At 41.5% G+C, this 22,068-nt stretch overlaps 1 protein-coding gene across 1 annotated transcript in view; it reads left to right on the plus strand.

Moving 5' to 3' along the window:
• The window catches only part of LOC126100948 (uncharacterized), a 149,349-nt gene that overhangs the window by 55,033 nt on the left and 72,248 nt on the right, over positions 1-22,068 (plus strand). Inside the window, exon 8 of the mRNA XM_049911609.1 lies at positions 14,350-14,547. Coding sequence (XP_049767566.1) covers positions 14,350-14,547 — 198 coding nt within the window. The remainder of the gene's footprint in view (positions 1-14,349; positions 14,548-22,068) is intronic.

The following is a 22,068-nucleotide window of genomic DNA, read 5'->3' on the forward strand; positions in this document are numbered from 1 at the left end:
TCTAACAACACACATACATTGTTCCTTCTGTGCTGCAAGTCTATCCTCTTGTTATTCTTTTTTCCCTCCCTTGGGGAACATGTCTGGGGTATTATTGGGAATGTTCTGCATTCAGACGCTGATGTATGAACAGTATCAATTTTAGTTTTCACTCCCTTTACCTTTCTTTGTTTCCCTTCTCCTCTCATGCCTCCGCTTTGACATTTGAGGATCTTCTTTTTCTTCTTCCTCCCTGTGCGCTCCTGAAGGCTGGCCCACTCGTCTGATGTGCAACAGTTGATTGGGTAACGCATAATTCCCAGCCCCAGGTCGACAGGTAGGGTTCGCACGTACCCCCTGGTACAGGCCAGGCCCAGGGAGGGGTGATTACCTGACCTGCAACCTTCCCAAATTGCCAATTGGTCCCTCTTTCAGATGTTCGGTAAGTGTGACCTGAGGTGTGAACAATCACAGGGCGGTGCGCCTCCTTGTGAAGGGAGTGTGCCATCGGGGATGCTGGGAATCACGGGAGATTTTCTTGCAGTGAGTCAATCATATTCCCAATCAGTCCACGAAACATAAATGTAATGAGGCTAATGATTCGAAGATCTTTCCCGCTGCACCACGGTTTCTCGTGGTCTCACGTACTGAACACAGTCGGTCCTTCCCCCGCGGTCGGTCCTTCCCCCGCGGTCGGTCCTCCCATTATTCAGAAAGGTGTTGACGCAATTGCAGGCCTTGTGAAATCCTGCTTTTGTTTATGGAATGGTATTTTGCTTTTGGAGACTGCTTCTGATTCTCAATCACAACAACTGCTTGCTGCCTCACTTCTCCACGGCTACCCTGTTCGTGTCGAGGCCCGTAGAGCTTTGAATTCTTCTCGTGGTGTAATTCACATCAGGTTGCTCGACGGTCTAACAGAGGCCGAAATCCAATCTTAACTCTCTGATCAGGGTATCGTTGCCATCCATCATGTAATGAAAAAGGTAGATTCCTCGTTAGTGCCCACCCGCACTCTTTTCCTGACCTTTGATAGAGTGGTGCTGCAGTCCAAGATCAAAGCAGGCTATGAAATTATCACAGTTTGGCCATACATTCCGAACCCGATGCACTGATACCAGTGTCATTGCTTAAACCACACTAGAACGTCTTGTCGACACACAGCCAAATGTGTAACCTGTTGTAGGGATGCACATGAGGGCGATTGTCTGCCTGCTCCTCCCCGCTGTATCAACTGCAATGGCGGCCATGGCACTCCTCTCGGGATTGTCCCGTGTATCTTGAGGAATGGGCTATCCAAGAGTACTCTCCCATCCAGCAATTATAGTTCTGTTCTTGTTACCCCTCACTCCATGGAGGACATGGCCACACAGATATGGGACTTCAAATTCAGTTCTGAGATTGTGAAATTGCCCAGTGGCAAGTTAGCATTGCCATCCCCCCATTCTGCTGTGCAACAAACCGTCAAACTCTCACCTCAAGGGGTGAAGCTACCAGCTACACAACCATTAAGCAGGAAAGGACAGGAGTACTCCCGTGAAGACTTCCTCTGCACGTCCAGCCAAACACCAGAGTCTTTCTCTAACCGGAAAGGCTTGAAGTAGTCCATCAAAGGCAAACAGTCTTCTCCTTCGCCAACTCGAAGATCCTCTTCGACAATGTTGCCATGTGGTACCTTATTGCGGCCAGCCTCTGTCTCACCGGTGTGCACCACCAACCGTTTTTAAGCATTGGGCTCTACAGACAGATCGCACAAGCAAGCCAGTGCTTCTGTGGACCCTATCGAGCAGGATTCTATTGCTTCTGTGCCCTGTAGTAGCGACTCTATGCCGCCTGTCCTCCTGTGGCCGCTGATTTGACGCCCCTACATCTCTTCCTCCTTTTGAATGTCCTCCAGTGGTATGTTCTCGGCCTTTGGTCCCACAGAGAGTATTTACAGCTGCTTTTAGCACCACAGCAGCCCCTTGTTCTGTGCCTTCAGGAAACGAAATTGCACCCTCACGACCGCTTTGAGCTTTCACATTACTTACTGATTCTTTTTTACCTTCCCCCTGAGGTCGGCATTCCATCCCATGGGGGTGTCCTGGTGCTTATATGGGATGACTTTCATAGTCAATCCATCTCCCTGACTACCCATCTTGAAGCTGTTTCAGTTTGCCTTTTCCTTCCCCGCCTGACTTTTTTCCTCTGTTCAGTTTATGTACCTCTGTCATGCAATGTTACCATGGCAGTCTTCCTTCAGATTATTGGGCAGCTATCTATCCCATTTTTGCTCCTCGGTGACTTTAATGCGCATCATCCCCTTTGGGATTCTCCTCTTCTGCCTTAACACTGAAGCACCCACTTTCCTTTCTGACCCCTTGCACATCTATTCCTATTTGAAGCTATCCTTTTGCACTGCCTAGCTTGCCCATCATATTGAGTGGTCCGTTCTTTCTGACATCTACTCAAGTGACCATTTTCCGTTGCTCTCCATTTGCTGACTCCCGCCCCATCCGTATGCACAACCAAATGGCAGCTTACTATGGCTGACTGGCAGCTTTACTCCTCCCTGCCGAGCTTCAACAAGATTTCCCCAATTGTGGTGACCCGGTGGACTGTTCCACCAACATTATCCTTACTGCTGCAGAACGTTCCATTCCTCACACTTCCTCTTCACCATGTCGTGTCCCAGTCCCATGGTGGAATGAGGCATGCCGCGATGCAATTTGCACACAGAGATGTGCTCTCCGTATTTTTAACAGTCTTCCCACAATGGCAAACTGCATTCATTATGTACAATGTGTACAAAGTGTCGTTGCATTCTTCGGGATAGCAAACAAGCTAGCTGGATTTCATTAACTAGTTCTTTTAACATTTCCACCCCTTCCTCTGTCGTGTGGGCCAACCTCCAACGGCTCTCTGGAACCAAGACTGATTCCCCCATTTGTGGCCTCACAATAGCAGACTATGTTATTGTGGACCCTATTGCTATCTCCAACACCTTGGACCACCATTTTGCAAAAGTTTCAAGCTCTTCCCACTATCACCCTGCCTTCCTCTATAGAAAACGAGTGGAGGCGGCTCAGGCCCTTCTCTTCTCCGAATCGTGAGAGTTACAATGCCGTCTTTACTATGAGGGAGCTCGATCATGCTCTCAATTCATCCCAATCCTCTGCCCCAGTGCCGGATGCCATCCACATTCTGATGTTACAGCACCTTTGTCTTGCAGGAAAGCGCTTTCTGCATAGCCCGTACAACCGCATCTGGGCAGATGGGCGGATTCTGGCTTGAAGCCACTGTCATACACATACCTAAGCCCGGTAAGGACAAAAACCTTTCTTCTAGCTACCACCCCATCTCTCTTACCAGTTGCGTTTGGAAGGTGATGCAACATATGATTAATGTTCGGTTATTACGGTGGTTAGAGTCTCGCAATTTACTGATGAATGCACAGAGTGAATTTTGGACACGGAGTTCTGCAGTTGACTATCTTGTTACTTTGCCCACCCATATCATGAATGGTTTTCTGTGGTAATTCCAGACTGTGGCCATGTTTTTTGATGTGGAGAAGGCCTACAACTCCTGCTGGTGAACTGGTATCCTCTGTTCTCTTTACATGTGGGGCTTCCGTGGCCACCAGCCCTGTTTCCTTCAGGCATTTTTACAAGATGGAGTTTTCGATGTGCATGTGGGTTCTGCCTTGTCAGACACCTTTATCCAGGAAAACAGTGTGGGCTTGTCTCCCACTAGGCATCTCCGGCTCCTTTTTCGTTGACGATTTTGCCATCTATTGCAGTTCTCTGTGGACCTGTCTCACTGAGCGGCTTCTTCAGTGGTGTCTTGATCATCTTTACTCCTGGAGCATCAACAATGGCTTTCACTTTTCCACTGACAAAACCATCTGTATGAATTTCTGGCGACGCAAGTGGTTTCTCCCACCATCTTTACATCTTGGGCCTGTTGCCCTTCCGTTCGTTAAAACTATGAAATTCCTGGGGCTAATACTCCATATGAAACTATCTTGGTCCTCCCATATATATCTTACCTGGTAGCCCGCTGTATGCGGTTCCTCAATGTCCTACCTATCCTCAATGGTACTTCCTGGGGTGTTGATCGAACCACCCTCCTCTGTTTGTACCTTATCCATTTGAAACTCGACTATGGGTGCTTTGTTTACGCATCTGTGCGCCCATCCGTTTTACGCCATATCAACACTATCCACCATTGCAACATCCGTTTGACCACAGGTGCCTTTTACACCACCCCGGTTGAGTGTCTGTATGCTGAAGCTGCTGAACTACCTCTGTCCTACTGCTGTGACTTTCTCCTCAGCAGCTATGCATGCTGTTTGTCTGCCACGTGTGGCCACCCATCCTATGCCTCCTTCTTTAATGATTGTCAGTATGGGGCTCGTCCTTCTTGTCTGTTACCTCCTGGAGTCCACTTTCGTCACTTGCTATGGCGGCTTATCTTCACACTACCAGAACCTTCCCTGGCAGATGTGAACCCTTCACCACATTGGCTTCGTGAAGTGGCCAATGTTAATCTTGGCCTTCATTTGCTTCCTAAGGACACTACTCCAGCCTTGGTCTATCACCTTCAGTTACATGACCTTTGCTTGGAACTTCGCGATAGTACCTTTGTATACACTGATGGCTCTCGAACTGACCATGGGGTCAGGTGTGCCTCCGTCATTGGCACCCATGTGTTTCGATATCAGCTTCCAGCACACTCCTCAGTATTTTCAGCTTAGCTCTTCGCCTTGTATCGGGCCACAGAGTGCATCTGGCGACACAAGTCTTCTCAATTGTGTCCTCTGCTCAGACTCACTCAGTACTCCTCAAAGTCTGTGTGCACTGTACACTGCCCATCCCTTAGTGCAGCAGGTTCAGGAAAACTGTGAACTGCTCACTCTTGGTGGAGCCATTGTGATGTTTCTGTGGTTTGCTGGTCACGTCGGTTTGCCAGGTAACGAGACTGCTGACGCAGCTGCCAAAGTTGCAGTCCTCGTACGTCAGCCCACGAGTACCTATATTCCTTCTGATGATCTTTGTGTTGCCATCTGTCAGGAGGTGGTCTCCCTTTGGCACCGCCAATGGTCCTCTCTTCATCGGAATAAGCTCCAGCTTATTAAACCTTTCCCAGTGGCTTGGACGACCTCCTTTCGGCCCTCCTGCTGGCAGGAGGTTATTTTAACTCAGCTGAGTATTGAGCACTGCCTTTTTAACCATCATCATTTGCTAAGTGGTGCTGCCCAACCAAGTTGTACACATTGCACTCAAGTTTTAATTGTCTGCCACTTCCTGATGGAATGTCCATTTTTTAACGTTTTACATTTCCATTTGTGTTTGAGGTCTGAGTTATCGACCGTTTTGTCAAATGACGTGCAGGCTGTCAACTGTGCCTTACTTTTTATCTGCCAAAGCAATAGGGCGAAGACCATTTAATTTTTAACCTTTGACCTCCGTTTCCGTATGGTGTCTTTTTTAGCCGTTTTTCCATGTGCCTGTTTTTAGCTGTCTTCTATTGTTTTCAGTTGGGACTTACGTATAATCGTTTTTTAACTCCTATCTGTCTTTGCAATCATGGTTTTGAATTGGGCACGTATGACCCCAGTTGTTTTTGTGCCCTAAAGCAAAACCAACCAACCAACACATACTCTGTGAGCTGTGAGATTCTTTGTATTGTCCTTCAGGGTGATGCCATTGTGCTAAGGAAAAACAAACAGCATGTCGGGTAAAATGGTGTTCAAGGATAGATGCATACTTCTGATGATCCATTGTGCCTTCCAGAAGACGAGGTCACCTAGGGAATGCCACAGCAACATTCCCCAGACCATAACGCTCCCTCAGTTGTTGCAGGGTGTTTTCTTTGAGACATTTCACTTCACATATGCCAATGGCCATCTATCTGATGCAGCATAAAGTGTGATTAATTCAAAAACCCCACCAGTCACCCCTCAGTGGACATCCAGTTGTGGTATTGGTGTGCAAATTCGAGCCTTCATCGCCAATGAACAAATGTCAGCTTGGGTGCATGAACCAGACACCTGCTGCGGAGGCCTAAACACAGCAACATTCATTGAACAGTCATTCAGGAGACTGTTCGTAGCCCCTCTGTTCGTTGGGGCAGTCAGTTGCTCATAAGTTGCACATCTATTCACCTGTATACATCTATGCAGCTGTTGTTCACCTGTGTTATCAATGGCCTATGGTGCACCATAGTTGCCTCGACGCCGGTTTTGGATAGCGCCATTTTGTCAGACATAGTTTACTTTACCTAAACAGCAGACAGACAGTTTCCAAACTTTACTTTTTCCGAAATGCTTCCACCCTTGGCTTGAAAGCCAATGCTCATGCCCTTTTGGATGTGGGATAAATCACTCAATTTCTGCACTACGAGAATGACTACACTATTTTTCACATCTGACTGACATGCTTTATATACCCACCACTGCTAGTGCTGATACCTGCTGTCGGAGAGTGGTTATTGCATATTGACATTGAAGATCAAATTAATGTGACTGGATTGTGTGTAACTCTGTAACAATTTGCTGTTTCGATTAGAATGTGATAGTATTATCATTGGTATTAGTCTACACTCTGCTAACAATTTCAAATGTTCTTCCAGATAGTGATCCTTGAGACTTAAAACGAGTCTCAGAAATCGTACACACAAATAAATATATAAATGTTCATAATCTTAAATATCTGAAAGATCTTCACTGAGTGCTTTGAAATTTTGACACAACTTCGCATGTGAATACACACGTTTTTATGTACCTATTATACAGGCAAATAGACATGCAACTGTTGAGCAAAATAGTACATAAAATATTATAATGTATATCCTCCCCCTCCCCCCTTCCCCATGAATCGTTGGCCTTGCCGTTGGGGGCGAAAGCTCGTGTACCTCAGCAATACAGATAGCCATTATCATAGGTTCAACTACAATGGAGGGGTATCTGTTCAGAGGCCAGTCAAACTTATGGTTCCTGAAGAGGGCCTTTTCAGTAGTTGCAGGGGCAACAGTCTGAATGATTGAATGATGTGCTAGCCTTGTTACATGAGCCAAAATGGCCTTGCTATTACTGTAGACAGCTGAAAGTAAGGGGAAACAGCCATAATTTTTCTTGAAGGCATGCTGCTCTTCTGTATGGTTAGATGATGACGTCATCCTCTTGGCTAAAGTATTCTGGAGATAAAATAGTCCCCCATTCAGATATCCGTGTGGGGACTACTCTGAAGGATGTAGTCATCAGAAGAAGCAATACAGGTGTTCTATGGATCGGAGTGTGGAATGTTAAATCCCTTAGTTGAGCAGGTAGGTTAGAAAATTTAAAAAGGGAATGTATAGGTTGCAGTTAGATGTAGGAATTAGTGAAGCTCACACAAATATTGTGGCCAAGATACACAAAGCCCACAGCCACCACAGTAGTAAAAGTCTATATGCCAACTAGCTCAGCAGATGATGAATAGATTTAAAAAAAATTGCATGATGAGATTAAAGAAGCTATTCAGATAGTTAAGGGAACTGAAACTATAATGTAGTGGTAGGTGACTGGAAGTCAATAGTAGGAAAAGGAAGAGAAGGAAAATTGTAGGTGAATACGGATCGGGGGAAATGAATGAAAGAGGAAGGCCACCTGGTAGAATTTTGCATAGAGCACTGTTAAATTATCGCTGACACCCGGTTTAAGACTCGTGAAACAATGTTTTACATGTAGAAGAGACCTAGAGGCACTGGAAGGTTTCAGATTGATTACATAATGGTTAGACAGATTTCGGAGCCAAATTTTAAAATGTAAGACATTTCCAGGGCAGATGTGGACTCTAACCTTTATTTATTGTTTCTGAACTATAGATTAAAAATGAAGAAATTGCAGAAATGTAGGAAATTAAGATGATGAGACCTGGATAAGCTGAAAATACCAGAGACTGTTGAGAGTTTCAGAGGAAGCTTTAGGCAATCATAGGCAAGAACAGCAGAAGATAATTTGATAGCTTCGAGAGATAAAATAGTGAAGGCAGCAGATGATCAATTGGGTAAAAAGATGAGGGCAAGTAGAAATCCATGGATATCACAGGAGATACTGAATGTAGTTTATGAAAGAAGAAATGCAGGAATGGCTGGAGGGTAAATGTAAGGATGTAGAAGCTTATATAACTAGGGGAAAGGCAGATATAACGTGCAGGGAAAATAAAAATACGTGTAGAAGTAAGAGAAGCAGATGTGGAAATATCAAGAGCTCAGATGGAAAACCAATCATAATCAGAGAAGGGAAGTCTGAAAGATGAAATGACTATATAGAAGATCTATACAAGGGAGAAGAACTCAAAAGCAATATTGTAGAAACAGAAGAGAATATTGAAGATGATGAGATAGGAGACATGATACTACGAAAAAATTTGACAGTACTGAAAGACTTAAGTAGAAACAAGTCCTTGAGTAGACAACATTCAGCCAGACCTACTTCATAGTCTTGGGAGAACCTGTGATGACAAAACTCTTCCACCTGGTATGAAAGTTGTATGAGATAAGCAAAATAACCTCAGACTTCAAGAAGAATGTAATAATTACAATTCCAAAGATAGCAGATACTGACAGGTGTGAATATTACTGAACTCTCAGTTTAATAAGTCGCAGCTGCAAAATACTAACAAAAATTCTCTACAAAAGAATGAAAAACTGGTAGAATCCAACCTCGGATAATATAAGTTTGGGATCCAGAGAAATGTAGGAACACGGGAGGTAATACTGACCCTGTGACTTCTACTTGAAGATAGATTAAAGGAAGGGAAAAAATATGTTTATAGTGTTTGTAGACTTATTATGTCATTTGTACTAAGATTGCAGTACACGTGAGGTACCTATTCACGTCAACCCCTCTGAGTGGAATGCATTTATTCTAATTAATGTTCATCAACCTGCAGTCTTCTATAGTCTAATGCTTTGGACTACTTAAAGTGGTGAAGTATGTGTGTAAACTCCCACTTCTTTAACGATATGGCTTACTTGAGATTGTCAGCCGACTTTCCTTGTTGGTTAGTTTGCTGCTCCAACCTCCTTTTCTCTTCTTCTCCGAAGTATATTTGCTAGGAACAGGAATTTATGAAGACTCTTTCTTATAAAAATAAGCTTACATACACAGTTTCTTTTGCTTCACTTAATGATGTATATTTAAACATCAAACTTTTACAAATCTCATTCTCCATGTAAACAAACACTGTCAAGTAAGTCTCCTTGCATATCTGAAGGTTAGAAACAAATTTCATTTACACATAATAGAAAGTTGGCTTAGAACCCAAGTCCATTCTCATCCTGAATCTGAATACACATCTTATATTCTCCAAGTCCAAGACAAGCATTAATTAACAATATTTCAACTGTTCTTTTTTCCACTACAATAGTCACAGTTGTAAAACAGCACGGAATAACACAGAAGTCCCTTGAGTCTGCCGTGATCTTTCATGGCACGACCGGCAAACACTTGATGGTGCCTTCAACTGCCATATCTACAGTCTTTTTGCTACGCACTTCGGACCTGCACAGACAGACAGGCGACGTGCAGGTCTCACACTTATATTTAAAATATTGTGTGTTCGAGATGGTAGAAGACCGAGTGGTTCTAGAATTTATACGGAAATTCTCGAAACACTACAATAGTTGTTGTCCCCTGCGCAGAAAGCAGCATGTAGGTCGTGAATCGGTTATCTTGAGGCTGTAATAAACTCTTAGTGAGGAACTGATATGAACATTAAAATTTTCAATTAGTTTGTTTATATGGGCTGCCACTTGCTTTTTGTTAGTAGAATATGAGAAACTGCACAGTTATATTCCACTTTGTGGATCACAAACAATTTTCATTCTTCACATACCCATCAAAAAAACCAAAACAATGAACTGCCTATTTGCCTAGTTACCATAAAATTGTTCTCAATTACACATCCAAATAAGTCGTTAACCGATAGGATTTAGGCAGACAATATGAGAGTGTCTTCCGAGACTGCTGAACCAGCGCTCACATTTACAAATCAGAGATTGCTAATAAAGTCTTGCTTGGCATCGACCATGGTAACCAACATGTCTGTCCTCCATAATTGCCGAAACAGCTCTGATCTTACAGCCAAATCACTTCGCTCACCATCGAAGCTAGGCACAATTCGAATATCTCTGAAGTGCTTTGTCTGCCTTTTCGTTTAGTGACTGTTTACTATTCTGGCAATTAACACTTTTGAAATAGTGGCATGATAGCCTGCTACTGAGAGATGCTTTTACAAGTATTGCTTTTGCAAGTAAATACATTGTTTAGATTTTCTAATATTATTAAGAGAAGAGAAGATTATCATTTTGGCGCGCAACCTCTGAACGCAGTAGCCAATCACAGACAAGAACCACAATTTAGGCAGTCTTTCTCATGGTACCCATAAATAGCAAACCATTTGTCATCAGTACCTCACACCGCATTACATCATATTGTCACTGGTGCCTTCTCAACTGCTCTAAGAGCAGCTTCTTGTAGCTGAATATGATGGATGTAAAACCAGGAATATTACATAGTTGAGAAAGGAGTGAGACATGATTGTAGCCTATCCCCGATGCTATTCCATCTGTACATTGAGCAGGAAGCGAATGAAACCAAAGAAAAATTTGGAGTAGGATTTAACATCCATGGAGAAGACGTAAAAACTCTGAGGTTTGCCAGTGACATTGTAATTCTTTCAGAAATGGGGAAGACTTGGAAGAGCAGTTGAATGGAATGGACAGTGTCGTGAAAGGAACCTATAAGGTGAACATAAACAAAAGCAAAACATGGATAATGGAATGTAGCTGAATTAAATCAGATGCTGCTGAGGAAATTAGATTAGGAAATGAGACCCTTAAAATAGCAGATAAATTTAACTATTTGTGCTGCAGAATAACTGATTATGGCCAAAGTAGAAAGGATATACACTCCTGGAAATGGAAAAAAGAACACATTGACACCGGTGCGTCAGACCCACCATACTTGCTCCGGACACTGCGAGAGGGCTGTACGAGCAATGATCACACGCACGGCACAGCGGACACACCAGGAACCGCGGTGTTGGCCGTCGAATGGCGCTAGCTGCGCAGCATTTGTGCACCGCCGCCGTCAGTGTCAGCCAGTTTGCCGTGGCATACGGAGCTCCATCGCAGTCTTTAACACTGGTAGCATGCCGCGACAGCGTGGACGTGAACCGTATGTGCAGTTGACGGACTTTGAGCGAGGGCGTATAGTGGGCATGCGGGAGGCCGGGTGGACGTACCGCCGAATTGCTCAACACGTGGGGCGTGAGGTCCCCACAGTACATCGATGTTGTCGCCAGTGGTCGGCGGAAGGTGCACGTGCCCGTCGACCTGGGATCGGACCGCAGCGACGCACGGATGCACGCCAAGACCGTAGGATCCTACGCAGTGCCGTAGGGGACCGCACCGCCACTTCCCAGCAAATTAGGGACACTGTTGCTCCTGGGGTATCGGCGAGGACCATTTGCAACCGTCTCCATGAAGCTGGGCTACGGTCCCGCACACCGTTAGGCCGTCTTCCGCTCACGCCCCAACATCGTGCAGCCCGCCTCCAGTGGTGTCGCGACAGGCGTGAATGGAGGGTCGAATGGAGACGTGTCGTCTTCAGCGATGAGAGTCGCTTCTGCCTTGGTGCCAATGATGGTCGTATGCGTGTTTGGCGCCGTGCAGGTGAGTGCCACAATCAGGACTGCATACGACTGAGGCACACAGGGCCAACACCCGGCATCATGGTGAGGGGAGCGATCTCCTACACTAGCCGTACACCACTGGTGATCGTCGAGGGGACACTGAATAGTGCACGGTACATCCAAACCGTCATCGAACCCATCGTTCTACCATTCCTAGACCGGCAAGGGAACTTGCTGTTCCAACAGGACAAAGCACGTCCGCATGTATCCCGTGCCACCCAACGTGCTCTAGAAGGTGTAAGTCAACTACCCTGGCCAGCAAGATCTCCGGATCTGTCCCCCATTGAGCATGTTTGGGACTGGATGAAGCGTCGTCTCACGCGGTCTGCACGTCCAGCACGAACGCTGGTCCAACTGAGGCGCCAGGTGGAAATGGCATGGCAAGCCGTTCCACAGGACTACATCCAGCATCTCTACGATCGTCTCCATGGGATGCGAAAGGTGGATATACACTGTACTAGTGCCGACATTGTGCATGCTCTGCTGCCTGTGTCTATGTGCCTGTGGTTCTGTCAGTGTGATCATTTGATGTATCTGACCCCAGGAATGTGTCAATAAAGTTTCCCCTTCCTGGGACAATGAATTCACGGTGTTCTTATTTCAATTTCCAGGAGTGTAAAATGTAGAATGGCAGTGTCAAAAAAAATCAATGTTAGGAAGTGTCACCTGAGTTCATTTATGTGCAATGTAGCCATGTATAGAAGTGAAACATGAATGATAAACAGTTTAGACAAGAAGAGGGTAGAAGCCCCTGAAATGTGGTGCTACAGAAGAATGCTGAAGGTTATATGTGTGGATCATGTAACTAATGAGGAGGTACTGAATGGAATTGGAAAAAAAGAAATTTGTGGCACAACCTGACTAGGAGGGAGGGATTGGTTGACAGGACACAATCTGAGGCATCAAGGAATCACCAATGTAGCACTGGAGGGAAGTGTGGGTGGTAAAAATTGTAGAGGGTGACCAAGAGATTAAACATTAAGCAGATTGAAAAGGATGTAGGTTGCAATAGTTATTGGGAGATAAAGAGGCTTGCACACGATAGAATAGCATTGAGAGCTACTTCAAACCAGCCTGGTCTGAAGACCCTAACAACAACGACAAAAACGTATAATATATAAATAAATGTCTAATTTATGAAGGGGAAACATTGTTGCCAAAATGTCAGAGTTCTTGACAGATTTACCTAAAATTTTAATCAGTACCCTAATGTTTCTAAAAATAAATTTTATGCAAAACAACTACTGTTTTGTTTCATTTGTTTAGTTTCAGACGTCTAAAGCCTTTTTGTACATAGAAACATATGCGCAGGACCCTCTATAAGGAAAAAATGTACAATGAGGTAGAAATATTAGCTTGGCTCTAATTATCAGCAGTTAAATTCTGAATGGTGTTCAATATTTTATACTTACTGTACTTTTTTTTCATCCTCTTATTGTGATTCAAATTCACTGTTGGTGTTTTCACTCAGTTGTTTAAAATTTATTCCACTATAGCATCTCTGAAATATTGCTTAGTGTAGTCTTTTGTGCATTTCTCCTCCATGTGTCTTCAGCATTTTGACAGCTCTTCTATTGTGATGCAGACCAGAGCTTCACGTATTAGACATTCAACATTGACAATCGTGAAACTCACTCCTTTTTGCAATATTACTGTGAGTGTAGTGACTGAATGTTACTATTAATCCTGCCCAAAGATCCACAGCAGCAGAAAAGCATTTGTTTGCTATAGTTTCGTAGAGGTAGCCATTGTTTCCTATGATAATTAAACACCAGTCTGATAGGGCAGTATTGTAACAGCAGAACGTTTCAGCAGAAGGATTTCCATGTCAACCAGTACATGGCAGCAGCAGTGCCATTTGCAGTTGACAGCACTCCCAATGGTGGCTGGCCACACTATAGGTGGACACATACATCGCACTGGAGAAAGTGGTATGGAAGCAAGAAGAGGTAACATTTATGAGTATCATCTGGAGGGTGCTGCACATTCTCAGCGGTGCCGGGTGAGGTTGTGCCTGTCTGGTGGAGGTCTCTTGCGGTATTAGTTGTGCAACTTTTACTTCGTACACAGTTTACATTCTGTTTAACTTTAGCCCGTTCCAACTCCATAGGACTGTACTGTTAGTTATATGACAGTAGTTGGACAACTTCATGTCACTATCTTTGCTAGGTGGTCCAACTCATAGACCTCCATCATACCCTTTACCTCTTACTTGGATAAAAGTTCATATTTAGCTTCAGCAGGGGTAAACTGATGCCCTTCTTCTGAAGCCAGTCCATGATGTCTGCTTTACACCAGTTTAAAGATGGTGGTCCATCAGCTGGCATGGAATGATAGCTGGTTTTATCCATTACAATACGCAACCTTCTTCCTGTGAGCACAAGAGATTAATGAACCAATTCTTGATAGACATAAGAGACCAATGTGCTACTTGGTATTGTGATTGCAGCTATAGACTCCCAAAGTAAAAGATAGGAGATGGCAGCAACACAAATTGGTGTAGTTGGTGTAGCATTATAAATTATTTTAAAAAGATGTAAAATAATTAGTAGCACATTAGCTTTGTATGTATTATTAGTAGAATTACCTCCTGTGTAACTTAGCTTGTGCATGTTGAATGCAAAATGCAAACAATTCCAATAATTTGCAGGCAGTGGAACTCATCCTGAAACCAAGAGATGGTGAGCCACTACGTTTTTTAGCTGAAGCTCGTAAAGTTTGGTGGGAGACAAGGGATCCAGCTAAGGCGATAAAAATTCTACGTAATAAGGACAAGATGATCGAAGGGAAATTGCTTCTTGGACTCAGCCGTCATGGACCTAAGAACTATTTAAATGCTTTGGATAATGTAAGTGTACCTTTAAGAAACTATTATTGAAAATTATCTTTGTTATTTTTTACTGTGATCCTAAGGAGATTGATACTTTGTTAGTAGATCTTGTGGAACTGCAGTTTTGTCTGTTGTATAGTTATAATTTCTAGTAATTCAAGGTATATATCGTAAAAACCATTTTTGTTGAATCTGAGGACCCAAATGCTTTTTCCTTAAATGGGTTTTATTCCCAAGTGATTTTAAAAAAAAAAAAAAAAAAGAACAGTTTTTTTGCACTTTGCATATTGTAGTGACAAATTGTCACTCCAGTTGCTTTATATTAGAATTGTTATGTCTTCGTTTAAAGAAGAAAAGTAGTACGTGATGAAAAGTAATTTCTGATGTCATGAGTTCCTTGCACAACACTTGGTGCTAAGGCCTCTTCTTCTTGGTCTGTGTTATTGTTACCACCACTTCCTAGCTCAGAGTTCCTTCACAAGTTCTGCAAACCTCTCACATTCATCTAAGGCATGAAAGTCAGGACATTGTCAGCACAACAGACAAGGTCCTGGAATATCATATTTTCAGGAATATCTCTGATGCTATTCCATTCTTTTTCTGGAACAAAGGTTGCTTTAACAGCAACTGATGTACACAATGAGCTTTCGCAAAACAATTTTAACACAAGCTATTGTGTTACATAGTTGCAGATGACATCAAACATATGCATAGCCTGTAAGAATATTGAGTATCATCACTTACTTCCTCTCAAGAAATGAAATTGACTTCCGTGCAGCTGCTACTCTGTATTTGGCTTTAACAAAGTGTGTTACGCCCAGGTTCAAAGGCTGCAGATGACTTCTGCAGTTCAGAGGAGGAAACACATCATTTACATTTCTCAGAAATAGTGCTTCCTAGGGCTTTACAGGCCATAAGTCGATAGTAAGTACTATTTCCCTCCCCGCTGTAGCCATTTTGGTATCTTAACTGCCTGAGAAATCTTCGATTTTTGATATCATCCAGGCATTGCCATTGTACTTGTAAGTACAAGGTTAGTGTTCTTATGTTTTTGAAACACCAGGAAGTTTTAAAATTTTCTGTTACTAGTGGAGGCAACTTTTCACTTCTGTTGCTGTTTTCTCACAACACTGCAGTCATCCTTTTCTAACTTCCTTCTTTCCTTAGAACACATTTTTGCAGGAAATAAATTTCCAGTTTCATCTGTGTTGAAAATATGTCTTGGCTTAGAAGCCTCTATCAGCTGTGATAATGTAATGCTTTTACAAGGGTTTACACTTTCTGTGCCCGTAGCCTTACTTTCCCCACTCTCACTCTGAAGTGAGAAATTATGTTGTTCTTGTAAAAGGACTCAGTCAGACATTCAATGCACTTTATTATTCAACACTGATCTTGACTGTTCAGGACTGTTACATGAGCCTTCTGTTGAAGCATGTTTTCACTTGTAGGAATGCTCCCACCTTTCATTGAAAGCATTTTAAAAGAATGTTTTCCACATCGTTCAACATTGACATGGTAAGTGTTCTTTCTTTTGGATCCAGAGGAAACACTAGCTCTGGTATTTTAGGGCACTTGTTTCTTTTTGAGTATGCACAATGAAGATGGTACCAAATCATGCTTCTTTGCAATGTCAGAAAATTGTACATTAAGACTATCTAGATGTCATCGATTATCATAAGCTTTTGCTAAGTTGTAAGCTTTCTGTGAATGCAGACTATAAATCTACAAAAGCAAAGCTGGTAAATTTGACAGTAAAAAACTTAATCTCTCGGCTCGCTCTTTTTAGACTGGGTGACTGACATCAGATGACATGACCCAGATTGTACGGTAGGCAGAGCAGAAATCTTTTTCTGATTTGTGTAATATATTTGCCAGTATCACTAGAAGGGAACTACAGTTATTGACTGAAAAGGTAAGAACTAGGTACTTGCTGACCGAAACAATGAGTTACCATTTACTTCTTTCACTTAATACAAAGTACGACCTGTGTGAAACTGAAAGAAATTAGAAACTTACTTGGATATGTTAGGAATTGCATAAAAACTGGATTTTAGTTTGCAGAATATTTCATATTTATTCCTTAAGAGTATACTTCTCTTAAAGCTGGGTTCATTAAAAGTTGGAATGAATAACACTGTTCTTACAGGAGTTTTGCTGTGGTCAATGGAAATATTTGTTAAAAATGGTATTCCCTTAAAAGCAGTTTTGTTAATTTTGGGGTTTTACTGTAAGTTTATCTTTGTATTAAGCTGACAAATCCATTATCATTGTAAAATGTTTAGAAGAAAAAATTGCTAATACTACTACTAAAGCTAGGAAATTGAAGGTTGTCAGTTATGAGGAGGGAGATGTGAAGTTCTAGTACTGCTAGTGTGGTGAAGTACGGTTAAGTTGAAACCTGCCAATTTGATAGATGCTTTGCTTACCTACTATCGACTGTCTATTGTCAGTGGATGTAACAAGCCTGTTTAATACTGTTTTGAAAACTACCTACAGGCAATGTTTCAGGCTAATTAAGTATGCTCTTGATTGCCTAAGATTTTGTGGGCAAAAATACTTTGCAGCAGTCTGGTATGGTTTTAGATGGAGGACTTCACAAATGGAGGCTTGCGTGATACTGCAATAAGTGATTATAGAGTTTCAGAATGTGCCCCCCCCCCCCCACACACACACACACACACACACACACACACACACACACACACACACACACACACACGTGCGCCTTGCCACCCAAGCTCTTTTGGCAAATATGGTGGCTGAAACAATGTAACTGTTCCGTGTTTTTGTCAAACAATGATGAACAAGCATTCCATGAGATCATCTTTCTACCAGGTTTTCCATTTTTTGCAAATAATTCATGTTAGTGTTTTGAGCTATGACCCCTTTAACTGATGGCTTGGGTCGTATTCATGCCTCTCAGCACCTGCCTTCTGTGGAATAGAAAGTTATACTTTCTGCTTTAAGTCTTTCGGTATTTTGCTTGCCTCATATAACTTGCATATTAGGTAGAATAGTTTTGTTATGATATGCCTTCCAAGGATCTCAGTAATTCTGAAGGAATGTCATATACCCCATGTGCCTTGTGTAACCTTAGGTCTTTTTATACTCTATCAAATTCTTCTTGCAGCGTCATATTTCCTATTTCTTCAGATCTGCTGCTTCTTCCCTTTCTATAATATTGGTTCATTTTCATAGTATAGCCCTCCTACATATTCCTTCCGCCTTTCAGCTTTATCTTTGTTAATACCGGCTTGCCATGTGTCTTCTCTTTCCTCCAAAGGACTTTTTCATTTTCCTGTAGGCATCATTTATTTTTCCTACTCATGCATACTTCCACAACCTTGCAGTTGTCCTTTAGATCTTACTACTTTGCCAATAAGAAATATGTCAGTCTTATTTTTTTAGACATCTACATTCCCCTCTACTTGTTCCCCTTGCTGAGTTTTTATATCTTGTTGTTTAATCTGTTAAATTTGATCTCATATATTACCAAGGAATTCTGCTGTGCCTTCTCTGTTAACCTGTTTGATTCTCTGCTGCTTCAACACAACTTTAAGCAACACTCCACTAAACATTTCCTAAAATCTTTAACTATTTATATCTTGGACTCAGATTTTGGACAGCTTAGTTTTATTTCTGCCAGGTATGCACGTGAAATATTTGTCAGACAAGAAAGGGTCATGTTAGGAGCACTTTGCCAACTGACGTGGATTGATCCAGATATGAACTGTATGCCAAGAAATGGGTTGAGCAACAGTTTAAAATCTAACCACGCTGTTGCTTAAATTAGGTGGATGACTAAACTCATAATTCTGTGTTGCGTAGGTACGGCAGAGTAGTACAGTGCCAGACTATATCTCTTTCATTGTAAGAAGAAACCTGATATAAACATTACACTATGTATTCTTTCGCATTTGCTGGAACCTCATTGGGTTTAATTTCACATGACGCTGAAGCCAAGCACTCTTGAATACAGTCAAGTTTGATAATAAGCATAAGTTTTATGCTGGGCGTAATGCGTACATCGACTCAGCGATGACACTGGGCAACAGCTTTACCAGTGCATTTAACTTCTTGGGTAGCATTGGCCAGCCAAGTGGTTCAACTAATCTACAGTGATGTGAACAGTTGCAGTTACGATATCATGAGAGAAGAGAGAGAAACAACATAGCAACCAATGTCATTTAATTTTCAAACAAAATGAAGTAATAAATGATAAAATCTGGCAAAACAATTCTTAGGTGACACATGGTAATTTTTCTGCGAGAGCTGTCTTTGATGTAAAAGCATATTCCAGAGATTTCACCATGTACAGTGAAACCCCTATTTTAAGTTTTTATGCAATCCAGACTTCAAAAAATGCAAAATTGAGGAAAATGCAGAATCAAGGTTAGTTTTAACCTCCAAAATACAAGCAAAACATATGTAATTGGCATACGTGATTAAAAATCATAATCCTTGCCAATACATTCTGTAATCAGATTTTTTTTACATAAAAACCAGACATGTAACAGAAAATAAGAACTCATCAAAAAAATTGAAATTGTTATCTAGGTACAAGGTAATCAAGCTGTTTTCCGACATGCTATGACCACAAACAGTATGTCAGAACATGTGTTTTTGAGAGATCTTCCCTTTGCACTCATCCAGAAAAAAAGCAAAAATTGATAAACATGGTGAATTAAATTGAAAAGTGTGAAATATGGTGAAAGGTGTCTGAATCTAGGTGGGGGTGTGTGTTTTCCTTGTGTAACCAATATTCTGGTGATGCAAGGGCAGTGACCTCTAGTGTATTTATTGTAAACTTTTACTTGTTCATTGTGCTGAGCTGTTGGAAGTGGAGCATTCTGTGGTGTTGCCAGTGCCCACCATTTGCACTTCGAACTCATCGCTTGCTGTAGTGCAACACAGAAGGTTTCATGCAAGCACATACACACGCACAGGTTTTCCCATCATGTGTGGTACTTACTTACGCCAGTGAATATGAAATAAAGTTCAGCCTGCTATGATTTAAGTGTTTCTTTGTCACAGCAACCCATTACATTTATAACAATTGCTGCCATTACAGCACATTAAACACCATGGAGGACTGCGACAAAGACAAGCAAGCCATCGCACAACTGTTCAGTTAACGTATCCTGTTAATTGTGGCGCCGCATATAGCAAATGGAGTAGCTTACATTGGCTGCAGTTGTTAGAGGCACAATACAGTCCAGATTCTATCAACAGGCCCCAAACAGAAATTTATGTAAAATTAATGCACAGTAGTAAAGAACATACATGATGTAAGTATATTAATTAAACCTAAGTGGAAGCCAGTCACTCCATTTGCGCCATACACTGATCACATCAGCTGTACTCTGGAACACGCCAACAAATAAGCTTGCTCTTCATACATTTGTATGCATTGCATTAGTTTGACATCATCTTGCTGTGCGGGTATTGACTTCAGGCAGAAAACAAAATCTGAGATGTTACAAACCTCTGAGGTGTTGTAATCCAGCAGTTTTCACTGAATTTGATAGTTTCCAGTTTATTTCACCACATAGGCTATAAATGTTTGCTGTTTTTGAGTTTAACATAAAATGAAAGAGCCCTCAAAACTGCGTGTTTTAAGTTATAATTTGTGACAGTACTATGTTGTGAAATGGCTCAATTATCATTATATCATCAGCAAAAGTGATAATCTTTTCAATTACGTACCCTAGATTATTACTAGTGGCAAAATCCACTTTTTCTTCCTAATAGGTCCATTATATGATGTAAAATTTTGAAATTTGTTTCATGTTTATTTATGAATTGGAAATTTAGTTATGTCAGTTGATGTTATAAGTGTTGGTTAAATTGTTACCTAGGAGGAGGAGAATGAAATTCTTGCATCAGCTGTGATTTACAGCTTCTGTGCCTGTTTATAATCCAGTGCTTTAGGAATTTTGAATGTTACTTAGGCCAAGATCTGTGAACTTATGACATAGTGAGCTAAACAAACTGTGCAAGTGGTGTGGTGGCTGCGCTAGATGTTGGGTCATGTTTAAGTCGCTAGCCGATAAGAGTTCACTGGCTGGAAATGGCCAGTGTTTAATTTGATTCTGACTGAGCACATCTTTTGCGATTCAGTGTTTGAATTTGGAAGGTTGTGATCAGTATTGGAAATACATGCAAAAAGTCAAGACTGAATTATAAGTGGCACAAGAATAGGTGGCAACTGGGCTCCTTTGTCATGTATTGGCACAATCCAGAACACTTCGCGTCAACTTGTGTTTTTCCATTGCTGCCGCTACCTAACAGTTGTCGTATCATAACTGTGCAGTGAAGCTAAAATCTGTGGTGTGAATGTTTTGTTTTTTATGCCACTTACATCCTGTTCAGTCACATCAAATTTCGGTAGGGAGAGAACGAAATAAAGTCAAGCAAGAATGTAGAATTGAGATAAACCTTACTAGGAAGAAATGCAAAATCAGAGAATTGTTAATATTGATGTTATGGGTTTTCCACAGAGGTTTCAATTTTATGGCATTAAAATAAAATTAAAAATACCTAAAATCGGAGAACGTAAGATGAAAATTAAATATTGAAACCACTGAAGGTATAACAATCAGTTATCTGGTAATCTCTGAACTGCTTCCATATCTGACTCCGAGGAATGGATCGAGGAATGCATTTCAGTGCTGGAACTGTCATGTACCATGTTGATAATGAGGTGATCAACAAGCGTGCTAGATGCCATGAAAATTGTTGTTTTCCATGTTTCTATGACACTTACCACTCTGGCTCATGTGAGACCATAACTGTAGTATAAAACAATGGACATATCCAGATAAAATGTCTTTGGTTTTTTCCATTTTTCTTCACAAAATTTGTGTAAGGTTTTCCTAACTTACTAACCTAACCTAAAACAATCTTTAACAGTATTTTATAAATTGTCGATAATTAAGAATTTATATTTGCAAGCAAAACTGGAATTTTACATGCGATATGTAATTGGAAGCAAAAAGATACTCATCTTTTATAGGTAAATGATGATAAAATATGTGATGATTAGCATGTATTTAATGACTTTCATATTTTAATGACATAGGTATTCAAGCTGAACAAAAACAGGTCCATAGTGAGATTTGGTCAAGTGCCCAATAGTATAGTTGTATATCGTACTCCATTGCTACTGATTGTGCCATATATGTCATATCTGTTACTTTTACGTATTCAGTAAATACCAGGCCTCAAAAAAACCTTCAAAGCAGATTTTGCTTGTGATCTTATGAAAAACATTAAGAACTTGTCTCGTGCCATGTGTTAACGGAGTTAGGTGCACGTATTTCACTACAAATCGGGAAGGAGTGTCAACCATTTTCACAGTACGTATTAACAGTGTAACAATCAGAGCACAAGTACTGTCTACAAAGACTGCATCTGTATGCGATTTTTGAAGTGCAAACTACATAGCTAAAGTATGATTAAGAAAAACATTGATGCCTGTTAATACATTAGAATATTCTAAAGTTTCATGTGCAGCGACTTCGTAATAAGATACCACCT

This window comes from Schistocerca cancellata, chromosome 9 (assembly GCF_023864275.1).
Source record: "Schistocerca cancellata isolate TAMUIC-IGC-003103 chromosome 9, iqSchCanc2.1, whole genome shotgun sequence".
In the NCBI taxonomy this organism is placed as follows: Eukaryota; Metazoa; Arthropoda; class Insecta; order Orthoptera; family Acrididae; genus Schistocerca; species Schistocerca cancellata.